The sequence below is a fragment of the Cyanistes caeruleus genome, chromosome Z (genome assembly GCF_971803275.1).
Source record: "Cyanistes caeruleus chromosome Z, bCyaCae1.hap1.1, whole genome shotgun sequence".
Classification (NCBI taxonomy): Eukaryota; Metazoa; Chordata; class Aves; order Passeriformes; family Paridae; genus Cyanistes; species Cyanistes caeruleus.
In genome coordinates, this window is record NC_141732.1 from 21,917,682 (window position 1) to 21,942,081 (window position 24,400).

Genomic DNA, 24,400 nt, shown 5'->3' on the forward strand with positions numbered 1-24,400 from the left:
TCACAAACCGCCACTGTCCCAGGGGGATTTTATATGTTTTCAGGCCTTTCGGGGGTCCCCTGTAATACACCTCTTGCGGACAAATATTCCTGAGTGCGTATCATTATAATCTTATCGGACAGAGGTTTCCTGGAAATATGCGTCTTGCAGATGAACAGTCATGTTGGCCTTGGTGTATATCACTATAATCTCGTCAGAGGCGGTATCCTGGAAATATTCTGGGATTCTTATCAGACAAGGTTATAACTTCAGCACAAATTTATTCATGCTATGGATCACAGTATCCTCCCCCCTCACCCTTCTTAATTATTTTATGAATTTATGTGTTTTTAGAATATATTTTGATAAAGTTCTTCAATTTCATCATCCGTATTTACAAGACTTAACAACTACTTTTCTCTACTACTAATCAGCATATCAAATTAATTTTTCATAAGATTGGTTATTCTGCTATTTGATTCTTTTTATTTGGATGCTCCATTCTATATCAATGCAAGTGCCTGTTGTATCCTGAGTTATGTTTTGACTGCATAGTAGCTTTATGCTACTTGTAAAATATTTTTTTCATGCTTTTTCATGTTATCTGTTAAAATTCATTTTAATCGTGTTTGAGCTTCAAATCTGGCCAGAGCTTCAGCACCTCTGCTCTTTCTATTTTCTTTCAATTCCATTTTTTTAGTTCTGTTGGCTGTTCCCTTGGATTGACCAGATTTCATTGTAGCTAAGTCAGGACCAATGGGCATTGCTGCTATTTGCATGCTTTGGACAACAGAACCGATTAGTGGGATAAAACATGGTATGAGACAAGGCAGAAGTAATAGCCCCATTCTTGAACATAATATTAAAAATCCTATTTTTTTCCACCAAGCTCCCCCTCCAAACAATTGATCCCACCAAGAAGCTTGAAGGATAGATTTCCATTTTTGAACTGCTACATGTGCCACTTTCTTAATTTCTGCTGCAAGGCTTCTTAAGCTTTCTCCATAGTCATCCATTTCTACCTAGCATTTGGATGGATTGAACTTTCTGCCGACTCCCCCTTCTTCTGCTAACAAGTATTCTAAAGCCATTTGGTTTTGATACACGAATGCTTGCATTTGTGAGTGTTGTTTAGCTAACAACTCAAGAGCATCAGAAGTATGATTTGATATCATTTCTCCTGCGGCTTGAAGTCCTATTAGTTGGTTTAATAGGTAAATTGGGGTCCAATATCCCCAGCTTCCATCTTGAGCCCACGTTGCTGGACCGTAGTAAGCTATTGTTCTTTCTGCAGGCCACTCATCTTCTCCCACTTCTGATTCCCTCCTGCTTTTGGAAACTCAAGATTCAGCTCTCTCTTTTCTCTGTCTAGGGTCTCATATAGGGGTGCTCCTAACAGCTTACTTGCAGACTTTGGCAGCACGAAAAAGGAGGGTCCAATCATTTTCAGAGCACAGGATCCTTTCCACCTGTACGGTAATTCACTGTACGTCTTTTCCCACACATCCAGTATATTCTGTTAGGTGCTTTCCCTTGGGCATTTACAGTTTCTGGTTTCTCCCAGTAATTCTTGAAGCCTTTTAAGGCTCGCTAAGGATTAGCTCCAGGGCTTTTGTGCCAACATCATTTGGTCATTCCATTCACTATTTGTCTTTTTCATTTGACTCCAATATCCAGTGGGGGGTTCTGGTTGTCAGACTCTGGTATTACTATTTGAATTTATTGTTAAAGTGAATATACAAGGAGTAAATCCCACTACTTTAGTAGGTCTTTTTCCTTCTCTGCTGATACAAACTCTTCCAATTATTTGGTGATGTAAAACCCACCCTTTGGGTCGTTTTAATGTTTTGGAAATTTGGTGTGATTCCATTTTAGAAGTTGCTCTGGAGCTAAGCTCTCCCCTTTCCCTGGCCATTTCTCAGCTGATTTAAGCCCTCCACAAATCCAAATATTAGGTAATCCTAATTCTGTAGCAATCTCTTGGTTTAGATCCACAAAAAAATTCATGTTTGAGGTGTGTACGTTCCAATTACTATGCTGCTGTTCTAGCTGGACATATTGCTCATTTAATGCTTTTAGCTGTACTTGTCCTACTTTTTTTCTTTTCTGCCTCTGACTTCTATTTTTCTAATTCTTGAGCTATTTGTTCAATTTGTGTTTTGGATCTACTCCTTCTCCATCCCTTTTATCCTCCGAACAGAAAATTTTGCTATATCCTAAGCAAATTCTGTCATCATTACTGTCAAGAAGATTAGTTATTATGGGTTTGTTGCTGAGAGAAATTATTTTGCCATATTTCCAATTTTCTCCAATCCAATACATCTTCCCTCACTTAGTGCACATTTTTAGTTGACTGTGATTATGGCATGTCCCACTAACTTGGGAATGTGCCATAAACATTGATTCCATGCTCCCTCAGATCCAGACCGAACGGTTACATTTGTTGTAGGTGAGAACAATAGGCTCTAACCCAGCAGCTTGTTTGTGTAATGCCTGGGTCAGTATTCTCTTACCCTCTGGCACAGATTGCACCTCTGACCACCAATTTTTAGGTGTCACTTTGGGTTACAGTCTTTTTTTGATCTGGCACATTTTATACCGAGTGTGGTTATGCTCACCTTCTCCTAGTTTGTTGCCGGTTTAGCAGTCAGAGTGGGTGCGATATGCCAGGGTTTCTATGACCCTTTGTCTTGTCAGGATGTTTTTAAAACACTGCCCACAGTCTTGGGTTGAGCTTTGCTTCTCAACACTAGGGTAACTCTGGGAGAGCAGACTGATAGTTCCGTGCCTTATCAGACTCAGAACCACCAGGGTTCCCCACACATGTACTCCTCTGCCTCTGCCTATGCCCACAGGGTTGCAGCCTGCAGCCAAGGAGCCCATCTTCTCAGCAGCAGGGGTATCCTTCAGGGCATCCATGGGTGGAACGAGCTGCATATTTTCTCTTAAAGGCATCCCACTCTGATATTTTGACTGCATCAGCATTACAGGGTACTTTGTTTGTTTGCTGACACTCAGTTATAAGCACAAGTGTGCTTTTGACGTCAGTTCACTTCTCACCCCTTCTTGATACAATCTATATCACTCTGGGGAATCTAATTCAAATATGCCCAAGTCAGTAGTGACCACTAATGAATTGCTGGTTATGGAGGGTTCTTCTAGCCAGCACGCTGGACAAAGCCCTTTTGGTTTAAACCCGTGCCTACAGTGTTAAACCCAACTTTCTTGACAATAATAGCACTTCAAATGAACAAAAGGATAACATTCACGCTCTGGTAGCAGAGACGTTGTCTTGTCTTCATCAGTCATTAGTATATCGATTCAGCTTTCTCCTCAAACTTCCTGGAGGAGAAGTCACTTTCCATTCAGGTGTTCTCTCTTGGTGTTCAATCTTCTTTACTCGGGAATGACGTGTCCAACCTTTTTCAGCCGTTTGTACTGCTGTGAATGTGGTTAAAAGCATAAGGAAAGGACCCTCCCAGCGAGGTGTGAGGGAGACTTCTTTCTGACTTTTGATTAACACTTCATCTCCTGCTTGTATTTTATGTATGGCAAACCCCAAAGGAGTGCTTTGCATTATTAACCCTTTTTTTCTCAGTTCCTGTAAATTCTTATTGAGGGCTTTTAAATAAGGCTGCATCTGGTTATCTTCCAGCCTTAGATGTCCTACTGGCATCACCTGCTCATATGGCATTCCATAAAGCATCTCAAAGGGTGACAGTCCCCTCTCGGAGTGTGGCATTGTTCGTATGTTTAACAGAGCTAAGGGGAGACACTTAACCCATGACATTCTTGTCTCTAGCATCAATTTGGATAGCTGGGCTTTTCGTGTTTGCTTCTTCCTTTCCACTCATCCAGAGCTCTGAGAGTGCCACGGGGTGTGGTATTCCCAGCGGATGCCTAAAGCATCTGCCAGTTGTTTAATGATTTTCCAGGTAAAGTGCCTCCCCTGGTCTCAATCAATATGATCTATTATGCCGTACTGTGGTATTATCTCTTCTAACAGTACTTTCCACACTGTTTGAGCGGTGGCTCTGGTACTAGGAAAGGCTTCTACCCAATGTGTTAATTGATCTGCTGTTACTAACAGATATTTATACCTCCCCACTTTGGGTAGTTCAGTAAAATCCATTTGGATTCTTTCAAACGGTCGATATGCTAAAGGGGGTGGCTTCCTAATGGAGTCTGCCACATCCTTGTCTTATTTATCTTCTGACATGTCATACACTCTAACACTTCTTGTTTTGCTAGCTCATAGATTCCTTTACACCCAGAAAACTTCAGAAACTGCTCGGCAAGTGCTTGTGCCCCTCAATGAGTCTGTTGATGGAACCTGCTCAAAACTTTCTTTGTAGAATCTCTAGAGAGCAACTCCCTTCCATCGAGAAGTTTCCATTTGCTTTCTTCCCACTCCCCCCCATCTTTTTCTATTCTTTGGTTTCTTTTGAAGTGGGACAGGAGGCATATTCCTGAAATTCATCTTTTTTAATTTCTGGAATATCTACTGCTAATAATGCTGCCTTCTTAGTTTCTATACCTGCTGCATTATTGCCTCTAGTCCAAAATTGCATCCCCATCTGGTGGCTCTTAACATGGACGACAGAAGTTGCTTCCAGTCCCCTAGTAGCTCCTAGGATTTGTTTTATCCATTAATCCCTGCCCTCAGGTAGTGGTTAAACCACTTTCTTCCCAAAATTTTCCAAAGGTCAGGACTATGCCAAAGGCATATTTGGAGCCCGTAAAAATTGTCCCTTTCTTTTCTCTTAACCTCTTCAGTGCTTGTAAAACTGCATACAGTTTGCAAGCTTGTGCTGACCAACTAGCACTTAAGGGTCCTGATTCTAACACTTCTCCTGACATTCCATCTATTATTGCATATCCTGACTTTCTTTCCCCTTCTATGACTCTCCAGGACCAATCTACAAACCACTTTTCTCCTTCTAGTTCTTCCTCTTCTAAATCTGGTCACTGCTTCTTCACAGTTATGATTATATACCTCCAATGGTTCACCAAATAGGAACTGTGCTGGATTTAGGGTGGTAGTTATTCACAATTCCAGGTTAGATGCATGGATTAGTATAGCCTCATATTTTAAAAGCCTAGCATCTGTGAGCCATTTGTCTGCTTTCTGTTATAAAATGCTTCTTACATTGGGGGGTGTATATACTCTTAGTGAGGCTCCAAAGGTGATCTTTTTGGCCTCTTCTACTAATAGTGCCACTGCTACTATTGCTTGTAGGCAAGTGGGCCAGCCTCGGCTTACGGGGTCTAAAAGCTTTGACACATAGCCCAGAGGATTTTTAGTTCTGGCCCAATCTTGCATTAATACTCCATGAGCAGTATGGTTGTGAACATCTACAGACAGCTGAAACTGCCTCTTTACATCAGGAAGGCTTAATACTGGAGCCGTTATAAGAGCTTCCTTTAATTCTCTAAATCCTCTTCCATCTTGCTCTGTCCATTTTACTCTCTCAGTAGTCAATTTCTCACATAAGAATTTTTCTTTCTCACTATACTTTTCAATCCACTGCCCGCAATACCCAAAAAGTCCCAAGAGTTGTCTAAGTTCTCTTTTTGTCCACGGGGGTGGTAGTGCAACAATTCCAGCTACTCTTTTTCAGGGTCTAATTTCTTTTTCCCCTTTTGTAATCCAGTGCCCTATGTGCTTTACTTCTGGTTCAGTAAACTCTAACTTCCATTTTGATACCTTTAATCCTTTCTTCCCTAAGAAATTGAACAATGCTATTGTGTTTTCCCTTAGTACTTCTTCCTTCTGACCAGCTATTAATAAGTCATCAACATATTTCAAAAGCTTGATTCCTTCTGTTGCCACAAACTGACTTAGTAGCTGCTCCAGTGCTTGTCCAGATAAACTGGGAGAATCGACAAACCCCCGGGGAAGCACTGTCCATCTAAGCTGTTGTTTTCTTTTTGTGTTGGGATCCTCCCATTGAAAAGCAAACTCATTGCGACAATTTTTTCTAATGGACAAGTCTGGAAGGCATCTTTTAGATCTATTACACTATGCCAGGTGTCTTCCAGAGAAATTTGGTTCACAAGGGTGTATGGGTTTGTAACCACTGGAAAGCATGTTTTTGTCCTTTGGTTGACTGCTCTCAGGTCTTGAACTAACCTATAGGTTCCGTCAGTTTTCCGTACTGTAAGATGGGAGTGTTGTGCCTCAATAAGAGTCCCCCTTTTTATTAATTCATCAATTACAGGTTTGAACCCTTTTCTTCCTTCTGTCAAAATGGGATATTGTTTGACCCTAATTGGGTCTTCTGGCCCTGGAATTTCAATGGAAATAGGTTCTATTTCTAACTTTTCAACTTCTCCCTGCACGTGCCTGACCTGAGGATGAATTTTACTCTCATCCTCTTGAGTTAGTTTGTACAGGCGTACTACGAGATTTTTTTCTTGTACTGTCAAGTTTATTCCCAGAGCTACAATCAGAACTCTTCCTTATAACCTGCCTCCTCAACTAGCAACATATTTCCTAATCAAATCTTTGCTTCTGACTCTATTTCTACATCTCTAATAACAGGGACCTTAAAGGGTTCTCCTTTTGCCCCTACTACTATCATGGTATCTTTACTCTTTATGCATTCTTTTGGCAATTTCTGGACAGTACTTTGTTCAGCCCACGTATCAATCAGAAAAGATACCTCCTCCTTATGGAGTCCTATTTTTCATTTTATCAAGGGCTCGCGTGGTGGTTTGGTGCCCAAACTAAAGAGCCCCTTTGTAGCGTCTGGTGTGGATGGTAAGGTGACGCTACCTTCCCAAAAGCACCTGCAGAGAGGTCAGAGTCTGGGCAGGCTGCAATCACACACTCACACACACTCACACACACACTCTGACACACCACGGATAGCTTCAGGTTGACAGAGAGGCAGGAAGGGTCTTTGTGTGGAGTTCCAGTGGGGTTCATTTCAAACACACACCAAAGGGGTCCAGGAACAAAGACAGGGAGTAATGGAGAGTCCAGGAATATATGTGGGATTGAGGGGGTGGATCTGAGGGTCAGGGTCCAATAGGAAGAGTGAAAAGTGGTGCATAGCAATGGGATTAAAGGGGCGGAGGATTGCACCAAACTGGGGCCAGCAGGGAAACAGGGAAGGGAGAACTTTCTAGGGAAGAGACATACAAGGTAAAAAGGGGAGGGACAACCATATATATATATATATATATATATATATATATATATATATATATGGCACTATGGGAAAAGCCTTTGTTATAACTTTAAAACAGGGGAAAACCTTACACTGTGGAGGCGTCCTTCCACACCATAATCGCCTTTAGCTCCAGAGCCTCCACACCCCTCACCACCCCTAGTCTTCTTGAAAGATCTTCTCATCTTGCCTTCTTTTTCTACAATTCTTTTTTAGATGTCCTTTCTTCTTGCAGTAATAGCATTTGGGACGTGTGTCCTGAGGACTCTCTGATGTCCCTTTTTGTGGGACAGACTGCTTCTTATGGCTTCCCTGGTTCTCTACTGATCTTACAGGGCTTTGGGGCTGCTCTTGCTTTTGAACCTGTCTAACAGCTGCAACTAACACTTTTGCTTGAACCTTCTGTTTTTCTTCCTCCCTCCTTACATACACTTTCTGTGCTTCTCTCAATAATTCCTGTAATCCCCTCTCTTGCCAGTTTTCCAACTTTTCAAGTTTCTTTCCTACATCTTCCCATGTTTTTGCAACAAATTGTGCTTTTAACAGTGCTTCTCCTATTGCAGAATTAGGGTCTACCCCCAAACATATTTGCAAGCTTTTCCATAACCATTCCAACCAATCTGTAGGAGATTTGTCTTTTTTCTGGCATTCTCTGAATACTTTGCTAATGTTCTGTCCTGTGGGAACAGCTTCTCAGACCCCTTGTATTGTCATATCTCTTAAATCTGTCATGTTTCAATGACCCCCTTTCTGTCTGAGCATCCCACCCCGGTCTTTGCTTTGGCCACTTTTGATTTGCAGATATCCCTTGTGGATTTCTGCCCTCCCATTCTCGCTTTCCTGCCTGTCTTATCATTTCTCTCTCCTCAGCAGTAAACAATGTTCTTACATTCTGCATATCATTCCACGTGTATATCCTGGGTCCCAGAAACTGGACTGTAACTTTTCTTTAAAAACTCTTTTTTCTGTTTCTCTGTTTCTGCTGCATCTCTTCTGTATTTTTCTGTCTCTTCCTGGATTTCTCAGCCTCCTTTGGACTGAATTCTTTCGGGATTCTCCCTCATGGGGAGCCCTGCTTATCTCACTTCCTATGATTCGAAGAAAACTCCAGAGCTCGTTAGAGTCTTGTTTCTCGTGATTATTAAAAGGTCATCACAAAACTTAACAGATCTCTCCAGGCTGGGTGTACAAGGTTATATGTTTGTAATCTGGTACATTTCTTTCTTCTGATGGCACAACAAGGCCTTGTGGCACACTTCTTGTCTGATGCACAAAATGGACCCGAAATACGCAGGTCTTTTATCTTTATTTCTATTTTTACCCAATTAACAATAGACACGTATTTTATTTTTCTTAATGACCCAATGACCCATCACCTCTGTGCTGCACTGTGGCATTTTCTGTCCAATCCCTTACTACTACCCAAAAACCTCTAGGAAAAGAACATGAAGTGTTGTAGTATGTTTATTCACTTCTGTAAAAATTGTTATTATTTCATCTGTTTGGTATGTTCCTGGTTCTCCCCCATTTACTGCTTTGGTTGGTTCCATTTGTCTGTTATGTAAACCCCTCCCAGTTTTCCTGAATGTTCCCCGTCAATCACCTTTACCCTGCCCCATCTCCCCATCCATCATCATAAACCCCACCTCTCCTTCCAGCTCCTTCCATGTATATCATCCTTTCCTTGACATGTTATTGGTTGTTACGTTATGTTCCCGCCTTCTTTGTATCCCCATTGGTCCCTGATATTGTAACCTCCTCCCCTTACCCCTCCTTCCATGAGCTGCCATTGGACCCTGCACTGTGCCCGCCCCTGAGGTAAAACGCAGTGCAACAGAGGTGCTCAGGGCTCTCTTCGGTCTTGATTTCTGCCAGCTCGGAGCCTTGTGCCTATCCCCTCCCCGAATAAACCTGTTCCTGGGAAGTACAGCCGAGTGAGTCTCCTCCTTCCTTTTGCCACCACCCACGACGCCTGGTTTGGCAGAGCCCAGCAGGATTCGGTGCTCCAAAGGTTCTGCAGTGGGATCGCCTTCCCCCTGCAGTTCCTCACTCCTGGTGACTGCCCGTGCCGGAGTGGCACCGTAGAGCTAGCCCGGAGCTCTGGTGCAGCCAAGAGCAGCGTCAATGAAGAAGAAAGAAGAAAGAACAAGAGAGAACAGCCTAAATCCTCCATCTTGTCTCCTGTTCTCCAAACTAACTTTTTCACCCAGTGATTTAAGAAAACTTTCTAATCTACACACTTACACTTCTATCTTTTTGTATCTAACTTTAATATTTGCATGTATCACCATGAAAACACGCTCACCAATTTCATGTTATATGAAATTCAGTGTTTTTCTGGATCTTATAACCAAGTATCAGAAACAAGGGTACACACTCCGGATCTCAGACTCCAACACGGGACTAGCCTGTCTGAAACCCCATGGGTTCATCCATCAGCTTACCCATCTCCTTTTTGAAGGCTTGCACATTCCCAGTGTTAAGGGGGACATTAACATACCTGATAACCCCCGGCTATGTCAGTACCTTTCTTAATGGGAGAAGGCTACGTCCTTTTTCTTTATGCTTGTCACTCTTGTTATTCTCGCTATTAATTTTTTCTCTTACTTTTCTCCTTGTGCTCCTTGGAGAGGGAGAACAAATAAGCCCAGGGGTGGTCGTTGGTCTCGTGTTTTGTCCAGGCTGAGGTGGGGGTTGGGTCGGCTGAATGATTTGAAGCTGAGGTGCCAGATGTGGGGGAGGAAGGTTATTAAGTGAATCCCAGGCCTCATCCTCGGTCTCAGCTGACTTTTTGATCTTAATGGTAAATAATCTAACTGCTGATCTTATCCATATCTTTGCAAAGTCTCTCTCCTCCTGATCTGAGGGATCTTTACTATTCCCATGTGTATCTAGAGCTAGACAGACCCAGCCTTCGAAGGACCCAAACATGGGCCAGATCAAATGGTTTCTAATTTCTCCCCCCACACCCCCCCAGCTTCCATACAATAATGAATCATCTTCTCTTTAGATTTCCCTGCTTTTGAGGGCCAGTCTTGCCAGTTTTTTAACAAAAACCCCAGTGGGCTATCTGGTGGAATTTCTGGGATTCCTCTCTTCCTTTCTCCTGAGGATGTTTCTTGGAATCCTCTTTGTGTTTTGCTTTTTATCTGTCCCATTTTTTCAAATGTCTCAGTCTAATTCTCAATCCTTTCCCCCTCTCAATGCCCAGGTCCTGAGCAGGATTCTGAGAAAACAACAACAAAAAAAACGCAACCAAAACCACGCTATTAGGTGGGGTTTGCAATCACTCTGCAATCACTTTAGGTACGCCTTATTCTGTCACACCTACTGATTTTCATTTTGACATGCTCAGTCAGTTCCGTTTCTGTTTTTGCCAATCTCCTCCAGCCACTGGGGATGTCTCGGTTTTAGAAGACAAGGGAGAGCAGGAGCCTCCCTTGGAATGAAAGAATGTAGACCCCCTCTCTCCGAATTATTATAATTCTGAAATCAAGGGACTTTCAGGCAGAGATCTGGGGATAGAAATAACAGTTCTTTACTAGTATAACCAGGCAAACAAACAACAGTAACTACAGTAATAGCAAGAAAACAGAACCAGGGGCCCCGTGACAGCTTTTCTCGGCTGAGACAGGAAGGGATGGAGGAGAGGCTTTGTTTCACAAACCCCCTCGGGCAGGCAGTCCCGGTGCTCCTGCAGGGCTCCGAGGAACAGTCGGCTGGAACAGCAGGGATGAGCTGAGATCCTGGGCCGGTGGCTGACGTGTATCAGCAGCTCTGCGGTGGTGCCTGGCACTGCCACATGTCCCGGCAGGACAGGGGGTGTGAGGCCACCAACAAAGAGGGGAGAAGGAGAAGCAGCGACAGCTCCGTCTGGGTGATGGCGAAATTCCCTTCTCCATGCCGCAACAGTTCCGTTCCCAAAGTGTCCTTCTCCGAAGCTGAAGAAAGCCCGCCAAAACTGTCCCCACCATCCTTTTTTCCTGCTCCCTTCCCCCCTCCCCCTCCCACCTGTCCCAGGCTCAGCCAAACTCTTTGTCTTTTGTCAAGCACCCGCTAATTACCCGCAGTGAGATCGTCCCCGTAACTAATGGGTAAAAATTCCACGGGCAAGCCAGAACTAATAAAAAAAAAGGACACCTAAGCGTGATACCCCACAATTGGAGAGGGAGAGTCACAAAACCCGAAGTTGCATCGCGTTGGCATCACCAATCTGTTCTGAATGAGTAGCCAATTTGATTAATAAAAAAGAGCTTATTCTATGATCAAAATACAATTGTAAAAAGCCACAAGCAAAAGTCGGACCAGGAACCAGGCAGGACCAGCAATGGGGACCCCAGGGTCTGGGGGAGTCCAAGCTGAATTTGTCTGGCCTGAGGGCACATTTCCTTCAGTGGCATCTCCTGGGCCTGGACCTCCTCCAGTGGCGTGCCCAGGAAAAGAGGATCAAGAGCATCTCCAAGGACACAGCCTAACTGTGGACATGATTTTCTGAACGTGAGAGACATTCAAGCTCTCAGGGGCTGATTGTTCCCAAGGGAAAGTCTTTTGAGAAATTTTTCTCTTTTAAGGACTGTTTGTGAAAATAAGGTTTGGTTTCCCAAAACAAGACACAGATGTTCTGAAAGTGTTTTTCTCTTGTCCCACTATTAGCATTCAGGAACACATAATCACAGAGTGATTATATGAAGGTGCTTTAGTGAAGAGCTCTGTGTGTTAGGGGTACACATACCCAAATCTGACGTGACTTGGTTTTGAGCTGAACATGTTTTTGCACTCTATGATTATATAACTTACATATTAATTATTAAACTTACCTTGTTCTATTGTATGCATTGATTTACGCAAGCATGTTACTGATTCCCAAAAGGGCATTGAAAGGGGTTTCTGTCAGGGAATACTCTGTTGGCTAGGGATAACAGCAGGCCTGCTTTCTTTGGAGCTTATCTTCATGTTGTGCTGTTTTGGAATCTGGTAAAGGCATAGACAACCGTGGATGTGAAGGGAAGAGCTTGGAAAAGTACAGCATGTGCTGTACATCAAGGTACAAGCTTTCTGTGTATCAGGGTGTTTCAAACCATGTGGTTTTGGAACACAAATGATTCTGTAAGTGGTAGGAAATCTTTTGCTTGGGGCTTTCACTACTTAGGGCTGTCACTGCTTGGGGCTGCAACGGTACATCATCTGAACCATGAAATCAAGAGGTGACTTCAGGGACTTCAAGGACTTCAAGAAACCACTTCAACCCCTTTTCTGCTTGCACTTCCAGTCAACTTCGGACTTCTTCTTGCTCGGCCTTGCATTTCTTTTTGTCAAAGCTTCCTGCTTAGGCTACTTGTTGCTGCCCTCCTTTAGAGTCCCATCTCTCGGTCAGCGTGGCACCTAGAAACTGGGGCCAAAGAAATGCTTTCAAGTGGAGGCAACTCTCCTGGCTAACGACTGCAGATTTGCAGCAATAGAATTGCAGGGTAGAGAAGAGCCATTCAGCAATTGCTGGAAGTTTCAAATGCCACCCTCAGCTCACCGAGTGTGAAGAGCCCAGCGGAAAGCTCCTCCAAGACACTGTGCTGTCCAGCAGCAGGGCATGTGTCTGGGCTGAGTCAGCAGGAGGGCGAGCTAAGCCTAGGATCATCATTCCACCAGGAACAGAGTTGATTTCCAGAGGACTTGCATTGCATTCCCTTTTTCCCCCCTCTCCCAGCCACTGCATCAAGCTGCCTCCTGGGTTTAACTCGGGCCTTTGCCAGAGAAGGGAATGACAGTGTCTCCTTTTCTTTGGGCTGTGGCAATCCAAATGTGTGCAAGGAATCTTGCAGGGAGCATGGAGTCTGGGCAAACGTCTGTGAGAGTGAGGATTTCCACCATTCAAAAGGGGCCTTCTTTGGGCTCCACATCTGCGTGGCATTGCAGAGCAGTGGCTGCTGCCTGAGCTCCAACACAGCAAAACAGAGGCAGCCCAACAATCAGCGGACAGCTCCTCTGGGTGTTCTCTGGCCTTGATCTCCCAGAGAAACGGCACGCGGGAAGAGAGGAGCTTGGCGTCAGGAGATAAGCCAACACCTCCCTGACCCAAAGGGAGCTTGGGCTCCCAGCGGAGTCACAGCCAACGTCTGCAGGCACCCACGTGCTCAAGAAGGAGGTGCACACTGCAATACTGCCGGAAATGCATTTGCTTTGCTTCTTTTGTCCCTCAGGTGTCATGGAAGAAGTTAGGTGTCACTGTTGGACACAAAATGATTCACACAAACAGCTCAATGTGTGATAGAAAAAGAGAGAGATTTATTCTGTTGTTTCAGTATTTATAGATCCTTGACAATGACCAGGGATTGGATAGTTAGGTTACTACCTTCCCAACCACACTGGTTGTGAGAAATACCTATTAAAAGATATATCTGCAATGGAATGTATAAACATCTATGTTTATAGTTACTGTCCTAAGGAAGTGGCTAAAAACTATGAAAACTATGAAAACAAGATCAGAAGGTTTAACTCTCAGAGCAAACATTAGGCTTTTGAGAAGCAACCAAGAGGCCAGCCGGAAGAAGCACACTTGATCTTAGTCATAGCCTTGGGGCCCAGAAGTGGTGTTTGCTTTGCTTTCTTGACATCCTTCTTCCTTCCCAGGCTTTTCCTTGGCCTAGGGAGCTGCAGATGGGTGCCTTTGCTGAGCTCCCCTGGCAAGCCTGGAGCACTGCAGCACGCACTGTAAGGATTTCTTTGCCTGCTTTATGACTGAGGGCAATTTCCCAGGCTCCTCTTTTGCGTCGGCTGGACACAAGATTGGGTTCCCAGGCACAACGTCAGCAGCAAAGGCAGAGCGGCTGCTATGGTGAGGTCAAGGGAGCGCTGCCACGTCACAGTGCTGTCAGCACGGCATTGTCCCGGTGCGCGCAAGGCCCGCTTGTTCCAGAGCAGCTCTTGCGCTTGTGAGCAAGGAGTTCTCAGCAGACGGCCTGCACCCCAAGAGGAGTCTCGCTTTTTTCCCTTGGGTGGCATTTGGCATTGTGCAAACCCGCACAGCACTGCTAAAATGATCGGGCGAGTCTGTGCCGTGGTTTGCACTGTTTTTTCTGTGGCATATTCTGGCTATTACCTGATTCACCTGACGCGTAAGGAAAGCTCACTCCTGGGGGGAACATCTCCTTGCCTTGTGCTTCACTCTGCTCCTTATGCCCATGGAGGGAGCCGCTATATCTGGCAGCAAAATTGCCATTAAGATGCCAGCTTTACTTTGGTGAAGTTCCTGCCAGGGGCATCAGCTGCAAAGGGAGTGTCTGTCCCCGCTGCAGGGTGGAGAGTATTTGCAATGGAAGCTGCTGCGGCCACGCTCTCCCGTGGAGAGAGTGCGTGATAGTGCAGTCTGTCATTTCCTCAGCTTGCTGCTTCAAGGCTGCAAATTGCAGACTCAAAGGAGAGATGCTCAGTAGTACCTGTAAAAACTCCGGGCTTCTCTCCAGGGCAGAGGGAAAGCGTCTTTTGCTCCAGCTCCTGCTGTGAGAAGCCTGGGCTGTGTGGCTTGAGCCTTTCTGGTGTGCCAAGAGAGCGATTCCCTTGGCCACCAAGCGCAAACTCCAAAGCAGTTAGGCTTTGCTGCTGAAGCCGGGAGCTGTTCCTGGGCTGCTCCAGCAGAGAGCTGCCACAGCCAAGGGGCCCTTTGGGACTGCTTGGCTGGGCTAGTGTCTTCAGCCAATGCATGGGAATCCCTGCATGCAATTGATGTGAAAAGCTGCTTGTGCTTCTGGGCAGAACAGAAGCTCTGGCTGTTAAAGAACAGCTGGCATTTCCATGCCTCTGTTTCTATTTCTCTCCTGGCAAAAGAGGCCCAAATGTAGACAGAGCCTAGCACGGTGTCCTTGTTGTTCGCTTGCTTGCTTGCTGTGGGACGGACAGAGCTCTTGCTCCAGATGGGTGGGATGTTGGGGAAGCAAAATGCTCTCTGTTGGGACTGACTTGTCTTGTGGGAGTTGCCAGCACAGGCGCTTCTCTGAGGGCCTCTGCTTCCTTTCCCCTTGCTGGCTGCAGGTCACTTCACCCGCGCATGGAGACAAGCCTGTCCTTTGGTGAGTGAGTGGCAAAGGAGCCTCTGACCTTGCTGGCGTGTAAGAATTGTGCAGTGAGCTGTGAGCTTGGCCTGTTGCAGTAGAGTGGGGAGTGGCAGGCAGGGAGGCTGAAGGAAAGCCCAGCTGCCTGTTGGTGTCAGCGGGAGCAAAGGCAGCACTGGCTCTTTCCTAATTTTCCGGTGAAGAGCCTTTCAAGAGAGGAAAGTCAAGGGTGGCAGCCCAAAAGGTGCCTCACTGATTCTAGCCAGGATGGAAGATGAAATGCGCGGCAAGATGGAGGAGCACCCAATTCAGCCATCTCAGTAGGGTTTTGATGGCTCAGAATGCCACTTGTATCAAAGTCTAGCATTTCCCCTTAGTCCAGGTGCTTAGGCAGCTCAAGAGCAAGCAGCTCCTGAAGGATTGGCTGCTGCCAGTGTGTCTCACTGCTGTCTGTCTGCAGGGCTCAACGGCAGGGTCGGCACCTCCTCTGGCTCCCTCTCTTGGTGAGGAAGAGGCTGAAGAGGAGCAAGACCACATCAAGCCCCCAGCTGCTGTCCCTCCACAGCCCAAACAGGCAGAGCCAGTAAGTGGCACCAGCGGTTGGCACAGCCTTTGGTGCAGGGCCAAGCTTCAAGTGGCACATCACCCAGGCCTTGGTGCTCATGGCTGAAGATGCTGGGGGCTGTGGACTTGCCACGACGTTCGTGTTGCTCCAGCCAAGCCGGGGACCCCTGCCTAATGGCTTCTGAGCTTTGACTTTTAAGCAGCACTTGGCTGGGATGCTGAGAGGCCCTGAGCATGTCTCTCAGGATCAGAGCAGGGGCAGTGTGAAACAATTGCCAGTGTAGAAGTGAGCCCCTTGGTGCCCGGTGTCAGTGCAGGCTGCCGCTGGTCAGCGGACAGAGCGGTCCAAAGACACACTTGACAGCCTTGAGGGATACTTGGGAGGCCCTGGCCCCTTGCAGGGAGCCGGCCCTCTGCACGGTGTAAGGAGCTTCAGGCACAGCATAGGCTGTGCTTCAATTGCACGTGGTCAGAGCAGAGTGTGGTGAGGAGAATCCGCACCAACGCAGCCCCGCACTGTAAAGGCCGGCTGGGTGTCAGGAGGGCAGGAAGGCAGCTGCCAAGGGCTGCTCCCTAAAGCCTGAAATGCAGAGGGGAAATGAGTGAAACAGATGACAAGAGGGACATGCGGTGGGCATCTGGTCAGACATCTGCACGCTAGCTCCTGGTTGATTTCATTGCCCAGGAGAAGGCAGGAGGAGGAGCAAAGCACCAAGGCTCTGGGGCCGTGCTGCCACCTCCTTCTGGCTCTTTGCAACTGTGTCAATACCATGTGGCAGCGGTCTAGCAGAAGAGCTGATAAAATGTAGCGTGGACCTCACCAAGACTTGCTGTACCAGAGCAGCCCTTGGCCTTTTCCCATTGCCTTGGAGTAGGGGACATCCAAAGCCCCCCAGCTGAAGAGGCCTGGCACTGGCTGACAGCTCCTGCCTGAGGCCTTGCTTTTGCCGTGCGCTCTGCAGGGCATCTGGGCCTGCCAGCCAGCCTTCTGACGGGCCACCTTTTCTTGTCGCAGCTGGACACACGCTCTGAAATCCAAGGTGCCGCTGGAGCAGCAGGGCCTGAGGCAGCCGGTGCTCCCACAGCTGCTGGCACTGGGTCCAGCAGCCTCGCCCAGCCGGCCAAGATGAGAGAGGAGCAGAGGCTGATGAGGCTGAGTACGTCTGCTGTATTTCTGGGGGACTAGAGCAGAGTGCAAGCCATCCGTCTTGGTGCAGGCTGGGCCACGAGTTCCTCCCGGGTCTCGTGTCTCAGAGGCCTTTAGGCCTCTCTGCACAACCTGCTGCTGTTCATCCAGGCAACGAGAGAGTGCTCAGTGCGTTCCTGCTGCCTCTGAGGGCAGCTGGGATTGGCTTGCCTCTGCCTGGGCTGCCTTCTGCAGCAAAGACAGAAGCAGGGATTGCTTCTGCTTGAGCAGAAGGCTGGCACTTAGCAAGTGGCTAGGCCCCAGGGAGCTCTCAAGCTGCCGACTGGCAGAGGGGTGGTGGCATTTTGGATGGTGTGGGAAGCAGCGTCTCTGCTTGCGAGTGAGCGCCTTGCACTGCTTCTGTCTTTCAGGAAGCGTTGTGAGCCTGGGTGAGCCAGGGAGGAAATACACAGCCCTTGAAGAACTTGGACGAGGGTAAGCAGGATGTCTGCTCCTTGTACAGCAGCATGGGCCAGGTCTTTCACTGGTGCCATATCCAGCGCCAAGTCAGGCAAACTCCAAACACGGTCCACCTCTGGCTTTTCCTCTTGACACCTCTCAGGACTGCTGAGTCAAGAGCAAGCAGATGGCATCATCAGAGACAACTTGGTGCTGGCAGTGTCTTGCTTGTGGCAAGGAGCAAGAGCTGGAGGATCTCCTGGCCCTGCAAGTTTTATGGGCCACCAGAGCACCTTGCTGAACAAGAGCTGCCAGATAACAGCTCTCAAAGACATTGTTTCCAAAGTTAGTCTTGTCCACTTTATACACCCAGCCACGCACCCACACAGACACACAGGCTTAAGAGCCCCACTTTTTTGTGCGTTTGGTTCAGAAGCAAATGCACGTGTGCCTTGGAGATTTGCAGCAGCCCCTGGTCTTCATGTTGGACCTGAGTGTTCTCTTGGACAGCCTGCATTGGCAAAGGGCGGCTGGGCTGATGTACGCTTGGCTGAAGAGACGCTGCAGCCAGGCTCTTTGGAAAGAGTGCAGCAGGCAGCCTGGGGAGATCTCCTGCCTAGGCTCACTTTAGTATCAGGGACTAAAGGGCTTTTTCTGCTGCCCTTTTCTTTCTAGGGGCTTTGGAGCTGTTTATAGAGCCCTGGATGCCAGCACAGGGAAACAGGTAAAGATTCAGCAGCCCCGCAGGTTTTGCAGCTCAAGAGCGCTTCCCCCACTGCTGGAGACCGTGGCTGGAGCTTTGGCCGGCCGCTCCATCTCTGCAGCAGAGGCTGCTCGTCTGCAGCACAGACTGGGCTCAGCGTGCAGAATGCATTTGGGACAGGCTTTGGTGCTTCTCTGAAGCTCTGCTGTCTAGTAACAAGGCAGTTTGGCAGAGCTCAGCTGCGTGGTCGCACAAGCACTGGCTCCGTGTTCCTTGTGATCTGCTGCAAGGAGCGACTTGTCAAGTGAACGGTCTTCTATGTCCTTTTAGGTGGCCATCAAGAAAATGACGCTGCAAGAGGAGGATTCCGAGGAGCTGGCTGTCAATGAAATCCTGGCCATGAGGGACAACAGGAATCCCAATATTGTTACCTACTTAGACAGGTTGGGGCGTTGGCATGTCAGCGTTCCTTCAGATAGTGCAAGGCAGAAATGACCAACCCCTTTGGTCAGCGGCAGAAAGCGGAGCTGCTTGTGCTTTCTCTACTTGTGTCCAGCACAGGGGAGGAGGTTTCACTTGGTGTGCAAGAATCTCTTCCGGCATATGTAGCTTGGAGAGCAGTGGCAAAAGCCTGGCTCAGGCCTTCGGGTGACTGAGCTGTACCCGTTGCTGTCTCTCCATGCCGTACTTTTTCTTCTTGCAGCTACCTGGTCGACGAGGATCTCTGGCTGGTGATGGAATTCATGGACAGAGGCACGCTGTTCGATGTACTCAGGGCAGCGTACCTGGAGGAAGAACAGATAGGCACTGTCTGTCGGGAGGTGAGAGATGGCGCCTGTGCCGGCCCTGGCCTGCACAGGATGGTCCTTGCCAGCGGGTGGGGAAGAAGAGCAGAGGTTTCTTGCTCACTCCTTTGTTTTGGTGCTGCTGTCACGGCACCAGGAGAAGAGTGAGCATCTGAAGGGAACTGCCTGCCGTTGTCCCCGCACTTGCCCAGGATCTCGCCCTCCTACATGGCGTCTGTCCTCTGACGCTCGTGCTCGCTCCCTCGCTTGCTTTCACTTGTTTCCTCTTGGAACCTCTGCCTCTCCCCGTTTGCCTGGAGCGTGTCTGTCTGTCCTGCGCCCCTTGCTGCTCCAAGGCAGCGTGCTGCTGGCAGAATTTCTAGCTGAAGGGATGTGCTGAGCTTCAAAGAGTAGCATTGCAGCCCAGATGGCACTGGATTCTGCAACAGCTCTATCGTGCCGCTTCCTCCTCTGCTGCCACAGCTCTGCCAATAAAATCTTTGCCATGCCGCTGGCCAGCCAAAGGTCCCGCACTTTCTAACGAAGGCGGGAGGGGCTCTCTGAAGCTCAGATGCCTTTGCTTCAGAAGACGGAAAACACTTCTAAAGGTGCTGAAGCAGCAAGCTCTTCCTCTTGCCGACAGCATGATGCTGCGTTCACAAAATCCCTGAGAAAGCTGTCAATCTCCTCGAGCCCTTTCCTTTCTTGTGGCATGAAATTGGGTGGCCTGAACTTTTCCCCTTGCCTTCCTCCTTTCTCTCTCAGTGCCTGCAAGGACTGCATTTCCTTCATTCCCGCTGAGTCATTCACAGAGACATCAAAACTGGCAACGTTCTTAAGGGCACGGACGGATCGGTCAAATTGGGTGGGTATGGCTGGTCAGGCGCAGCGTAGCCAGCATGTGCTGTGGGACTGCTTTTGGGGTGACTGCCAGTCGCCCAGAAGCGCTGCTTGGCCAGCACGGGCATGCTGAGGGCGGTTCTGAAGTGAAGTTTCTTATTTCCCCGGCTGCAGCCGCGTGGAAGCAGAGCACCGCAGCTTTGCCAGCCAGGACAAAGATTGAGCATGGCCTCGTCAGGCTTGGAGTGGGCAATGCTCGTCGCTGGTTTGCCAGCGGTCGCTGTCCTTGACAGGCTTTGTCTTTCTCCTCAGCTGACTTTGGTCTCTGTGCTCGGCTCAGCCCTGAGTGCAGCAGGTGCGACTCCAGCGTCGGCACTCCCAGCTGGATGGCGCCAGAAGTTGTGAGAGGAGAAGCCTACGGCCCCAAAGTGGACATCTGGTGTCTGGGGATCACGGGGCTGGAGATGGTGGAAGGGGAAGCTCCTTACCAGAGGGAGCCCAAGTTCAGGGTAAGGTGCAGCTTCCCAAGGGGGCTCTGTGTGGAGAGAGTTTTTGTGGCTAGGAAAGGAGCAGCTTGAGCGTCCCCTTGCCTTTCTCGTAGGTTTTGGACTGATCGAAAGGAACGGGCCCCCAAAACTGCAAAACCCCAGGCACCACTCGGCTCTCCTGCGCGACTTTCTGCGCTGCTGCCTGCAGGCAGACGAAGACAGGCGCTGGTCTGCCCAGGAGCTCCTGCAGGTAAGCAAAAGGGAAGTGGCAAGAAGCCCTGTGAGCTGAGGACAGCCGCATGAAAGGATGAAGGGGACTGTGGGCCACGTGGGCCTGGGGGAGCCAGGTGAGCGGCACAGGAAGGTGCAGGGGCAGAGGGTGCTTTGGGTCCTCCTGGTGCATCTTTCTGGTAGCCCAGCAATCCTGCTGGAGTGCCAGAGGCTGAAGAGGAATCTGTGATCTTGGAAAGTAAGGCTCCCTTTCTTTTTTGTTTTTTCTCTGGGCAGCATCCGTTTGTGACCTCAGGCCAGCCTGCCTCCAGCCTGGCTGCTCTCATTGTCTCAGCCAAGCAAGTGCAGGAAGACTGGAGAGGAGAGGCTTGCGCCTGAGGAAGCCTTTGTGCCACGCCAGCTCCGAGGAGTGCAAAGGGGATGGATGGTGTTTAGGCAGAGAGTCAGCCATCCCCTGGACTTTCTGAGGAGCTGAGCCACGCAGAGGAAAATTTCATCTTTTGTTGTTTTCTTAGCTTTGCCGTTTTTAGTTAGGACGCTACAGCATAGCAATCTTCATTAATGTATAGCTAAGGGTAGAGTATTGTTGTTGTAGGGAAGCTTAAAAGTAGCCTTTTAGGAGAATAGAGAGAATTGTCATAGTAAGAATGAAGCTATCAAAGCAAAAGCTGGGACTCAGCAGAACCGAAGCATGCACGTGCTACGAGCTGTCAGCCTGAACGGGCTACCTGGAGGAGAGAATGATGAAGATGATGAAGTAGCCAGAAGAGGCTCTGTTTCAGCCCTGGGTTTCAGCAAGACTGGCAATAAAAACCCAAAAGCCTCCAGAGCCCTTGCAGGTTACTTTCCTTGCCACGCCGCACCTAAGACCGACGGCACCTTTGGAGCTGTGCGCTCCGGCCGGGCTGTGGCCTTCGTGGCTTTGCGCTGCTGGCCAGCAGCCCAAGGCTCTCCCGCTCACCATGGGGCCCTGTCCCAGCCCAGCCCACCTGCCCTGTAGAGATGTTGCCCCCGTGCCCTGGCGTCCCCCAGGGCCAGCAGCTGCTGCTGACGGCGGGGCAGGAGGAGGGAGCAGACCCTGCTTGTCCCCTGCTCCTGGCCATCACTTGGCAGGGGAGAGGAAAGGAGGGCTGAAATGGCACGTCTTCCAAAGGCTTCCCTCCTGTAAACCTGTGGGGCACCAAAGCGCTCTACTCAAGGGGGTCTGGGGCCCTGCACCCACCTCTCCATGCTGAGGTGTCCTTCTTCCTTCCCTGAGCCCTACAGCCCTACAGCTGGTTGATGTGAGCAGTCTTGGTATGGGAAAACAAATGCGGTCGCAACAGAGAGCACACTTGAGCTTCTGCTCTGGCCTTGCAGAGGAACTTGTGGGTACTCAGTGGCTGTCCAAAGAACTCTGCTGAGAGTTCTGCTGCTGCCCAGGGCTTTCATTGGTCTCTTAACTGTGGGGCCTTGTTCTGGGGAGCCCACTCGGGCTGCAGCCAGAGCTGGCTGCCACTGAGGCCACCTGGCCAAGAGCAGCCCTAGGAGCAGCAGGCAGAGGGAAAGCAAGGTAGGGAGGAAGAAGAGAGGGGAAGAGATTGGCCTTGAAAGGCAGACACACTCTGGGGTCCGCTCCTGGCCAGGGACCCTGCCCAGAGCCATCCCCTGCCTGTTGGGGCCTTGAGGGGCAGCTGTCCAGCTGGGCCGAGGTGTGCCAGCAGCTGCAGCTGTGCTGGGGAGCCTTGGCAGCTCTGGGCCCTGCTGGGCAGGAGGGTCCCTGTGTGCCAGTGGCAGCTGGGGGCCTCAGCCGCCTCCTCTCTCCACAGGAGCACTTCTGGAAAGCAGCTGAAGGACAGTGGCTGCACTACACACCCGGGCAGCTTGAACAGCTCCTCTTCAGTAATGAGGGCCTTGGCAGTTCTCTCAAGAGCTCTGAGAAGAGGACCCTGGAGCAGCCATTGCAGAGATGAAGGCATCTTCCTATAACCCTGTAGATCTTGTCCCCATGGGTATCCCCAAGGTGCCTTCAGTCCCACTTTTGATCTTCCTCTGCCCCGGCCTCGCCCATTCCTTAGTTTTTGTAGAGACCCCAGGACCAGCCCAGCACCCTCCAGCCCCAGCTGAGACCTACATGGCCCTTCCTCTGCCCCTGAGCCCCCTGGCCCTTCCCTCTAACCAGCACTGAAGGTGAGGCCATCTGCCAGTGTAGGTGATGGCCCCTTCATCTGTTCCAATAAAGAGATGGAGCTGTTACCCCAGTGTCCGTGTGGTACCGCCAGCAAAGCCCACACAACACCAGCCCTACCCAAGCTCCATGTCCAGGAGCAGCCGGGGCTGACCCCAGTGTGGGCAGGCAGGAGCCAGCGGCAGGGCCCCGAGGACTGGAGGAGCCCATGCTGAGCATCCCTGGCCTGAGGGCACATTTCCTTCAGTGGCATCACCTGGGCCTGGACCTCCTCCACTGGCATGCCCAGGAAAAGAGGGAACCATCAAGAGCATCTCCAGTGATGCAGTCTTACCAGCAATGTCAGCAGGAAAAACAAAGTTTCTCCCTAATTAACACACCCTTGATAGGTCCTAACTGGTGGGCCATCACCAATCCTACACGGTGCTGCACAGGCTCTGCTCCTCTGGGCAAGGGCCAGAAGGGAAAGGCCATGTAGCTGTGGGCCCCAATGGGGCTGATGAACAGCACTGGAGGCACAAGAACCCAGCTGCAACTACACTTGGATTTCCAGGTGAAAACACTCAGTGTAGCTGGACTGGGCTTCCCTCTACGGTATGTAGGAGTTTTGGAGTGCCCCATAACGTGCACGGGAGGCTGTGGTTCTTTGTGGGACACACAGTGATATTTTAGGTTCCCTCCAAGTTATGGAGGGCACTGGGGTTCCCTGTAAGTCATGCAAGGGATCTGGAATCCTGTGTGAGGCGTGCAGGGGGGTTGGGATGTTTCCCAAGGTGTGCAGGCTGATGGGGGTCTCTCCTGAGGTACGTGAGGGGGGATTTGCGTTCTTAGTGCAGTTGTGGAGAGGGCTGTGGGCTCCCATCAGCCTGCTGGTGCTTTGTGTCCCTCCTGCTGCACGCAGTGGGGCTGGAGTCTCTTCTGAGGCACGCAGGGGATGGGGTCCCTCCCGGGGTCCCTCCTGGGGCAGTCCGGCTCGGGGCTGCAGCGGCCCAGGGGCACCCAGGGCCAGCCGCTGTGCCGGGCTGGTGGTGCCGAGGGGTTGAGGTGCCGCTGCACGGGCACGGCCCAGGCGCTGCTGAGCAGCCCGAGACCAGGGGCCACGGCCCACACTGCCTCCATCGGAGCTGGGAACACAGACAGCCCCGCCGGCAGAGCGGTGGCACCGGGCCCCAGCCAGCGCCGGGGCGAACGGAGCCGATGCCAGAGGAGCTGTGGGGCCCGCCCGGCTCTCCGGGCCTGTGGGCAGCCCGGGCGGGAGCGGCTCGCTCTGTGCCGCGCTCTCCCTACAGAACAGGGCTCCGAGTGAGCGCCCGGCTCCTGCCGCTGCCTCGGCAATGCTGAGGGGGACTCGGGGCCGCAACGGAACTCGCCAGGGAGAGAAACAGTTCATAGGAGACTTCTTTAGGCCTGTCTAAAGATGAACTGAGAAGCAACTTCAAATCCCAGGCTAAACAGTGTGTTTTAATGTGTGCTGATTCCTGGAAGACGCTTTGTTTGTAACTGCACATCAGGCCCGTGGTGCCGTTCCAGCGAGCACCAACAGCCAGGAAAGAGCTCTGCTGTTTGCAGCGCGGCTGGGACGAGGGAAATGAGTCCACATCCCTACACATGCCCGCTCTGCCTTCAGGGCTGCTATAAATGAGTAGCCGATTTGATGAATACAGAAGAATTTATTCTAGAATCAAAATAAAATCGTAAAATCCAGAATCAAAAGTCAGATCGGCGCTGAACCGGGCGAACAGCGTCGGGTGGGGCAGGGAGAGGCTTGCGAGCACCGCTTCACCGTGCTGCACAAACCGCCACTGTCCCAGGGTGCTTTTGTAATTCTTGAAGCCTTTTAA

The 24,400-nt window shown here is 49.7% G+C and overlaps 2 protein-coding genes across 3 annotated transcripts; one reads left to right on the forward strand and one right to left on the reverse strand.

Moving 5' to 3' along the window:
- Positions 1-7,313: 7,313 nt before the first annotated feature.
- LOC147648209 (uncharacterized) lies at positions 7,314-10,312 on the reverse strand. Its single transcript, XM_086869786.1, has 3 exons — positions 10,124-10,312; positions 9,762-9,777; positions 7,314-7,831 (listed from the first exon to the last, which is right to left on the reverse strand). The coding sequence occupies exons 1-3, from the start codon at positions 10,310-10,312 to the stop codon at positions 7,314-7,316; spliced, it is 723 nt and encodes a 240-aa protein (XP_086725912.1).
- Positions 10,313-14,057: 3,745 nt separating this feature from the next.
- On the forward strand, positions 14,058-22,627 carry LOC147648210 (serine/threonine-protein kinase PAK 3-like). Of its 2 annotated transcripts, none has more exons than XM_086868475.1 (10): positions 14,058-15,214; positions 15,657-15,779; positions 16,776-16,917; positions 17,318-17,381; positions 18,021-18,069; positions 18,379-18,491; positions 18,752-18,869; positions 19,986-20,182; positions 20,275-20,411; positions 22,201-22,627. In XM_086868475.1, exons 3-8 carry the CDS (start codon positions 16,887-16,889, stop codon positions 20,076-20,078), a joined length of 468 nt encoding a protein of 155 aa, XP_086724601.1. In that variant the 5' UTR covers positions 14,058-15,214; positions 15,657-15,779; positions 16,776-16,886; the 3' UTR covers positions 20,079-20,182; positions 20,275-20,411; positions 22,201-22,627. The 2 variants fall into 2 exon arrangements, with proteins under 2 accessions (XP_086724601.1, XP_086724600.1); XM_086868474.1 differs by lacking the exon at positions 22,201-22,627 and adding an exon at positions 20,669-21,218.
- Positions 22,628-24,400: the final 1,773 nt, after the last annotated feature.

Bases quoted from the DNA above. Each gene is read 5' to 3' on its own strand.
- LOC147648210 (XM_086868475.1), top strand. From the start codon at position 16,887: ATGAGAGAGGAGCAGAGGCTGATGAGGCTGA. The intron at 16,918-17,317 runs GTACGTCTGCTG...TCTGTCTTTCAG, and splicing joins GCAGAGGCTGATGAGGCTGA to GAAGCGTTGTGAGCCTGGGT. The intron at 18,070-18,378 runs GTAAAGATTCAG...ATGTCCTTTTAG, and splicing joins ATGCCAGCACAGGGAAACAG to GTGGCCATCAAGAAAATGAC.
- LOC147648209 (XM_086869786.1), bottom strand. From the start codon at position 10,312: ATGGGACAGATAAAAAGCAAAACACAAAGAGGATTCCAAGAAACATCC.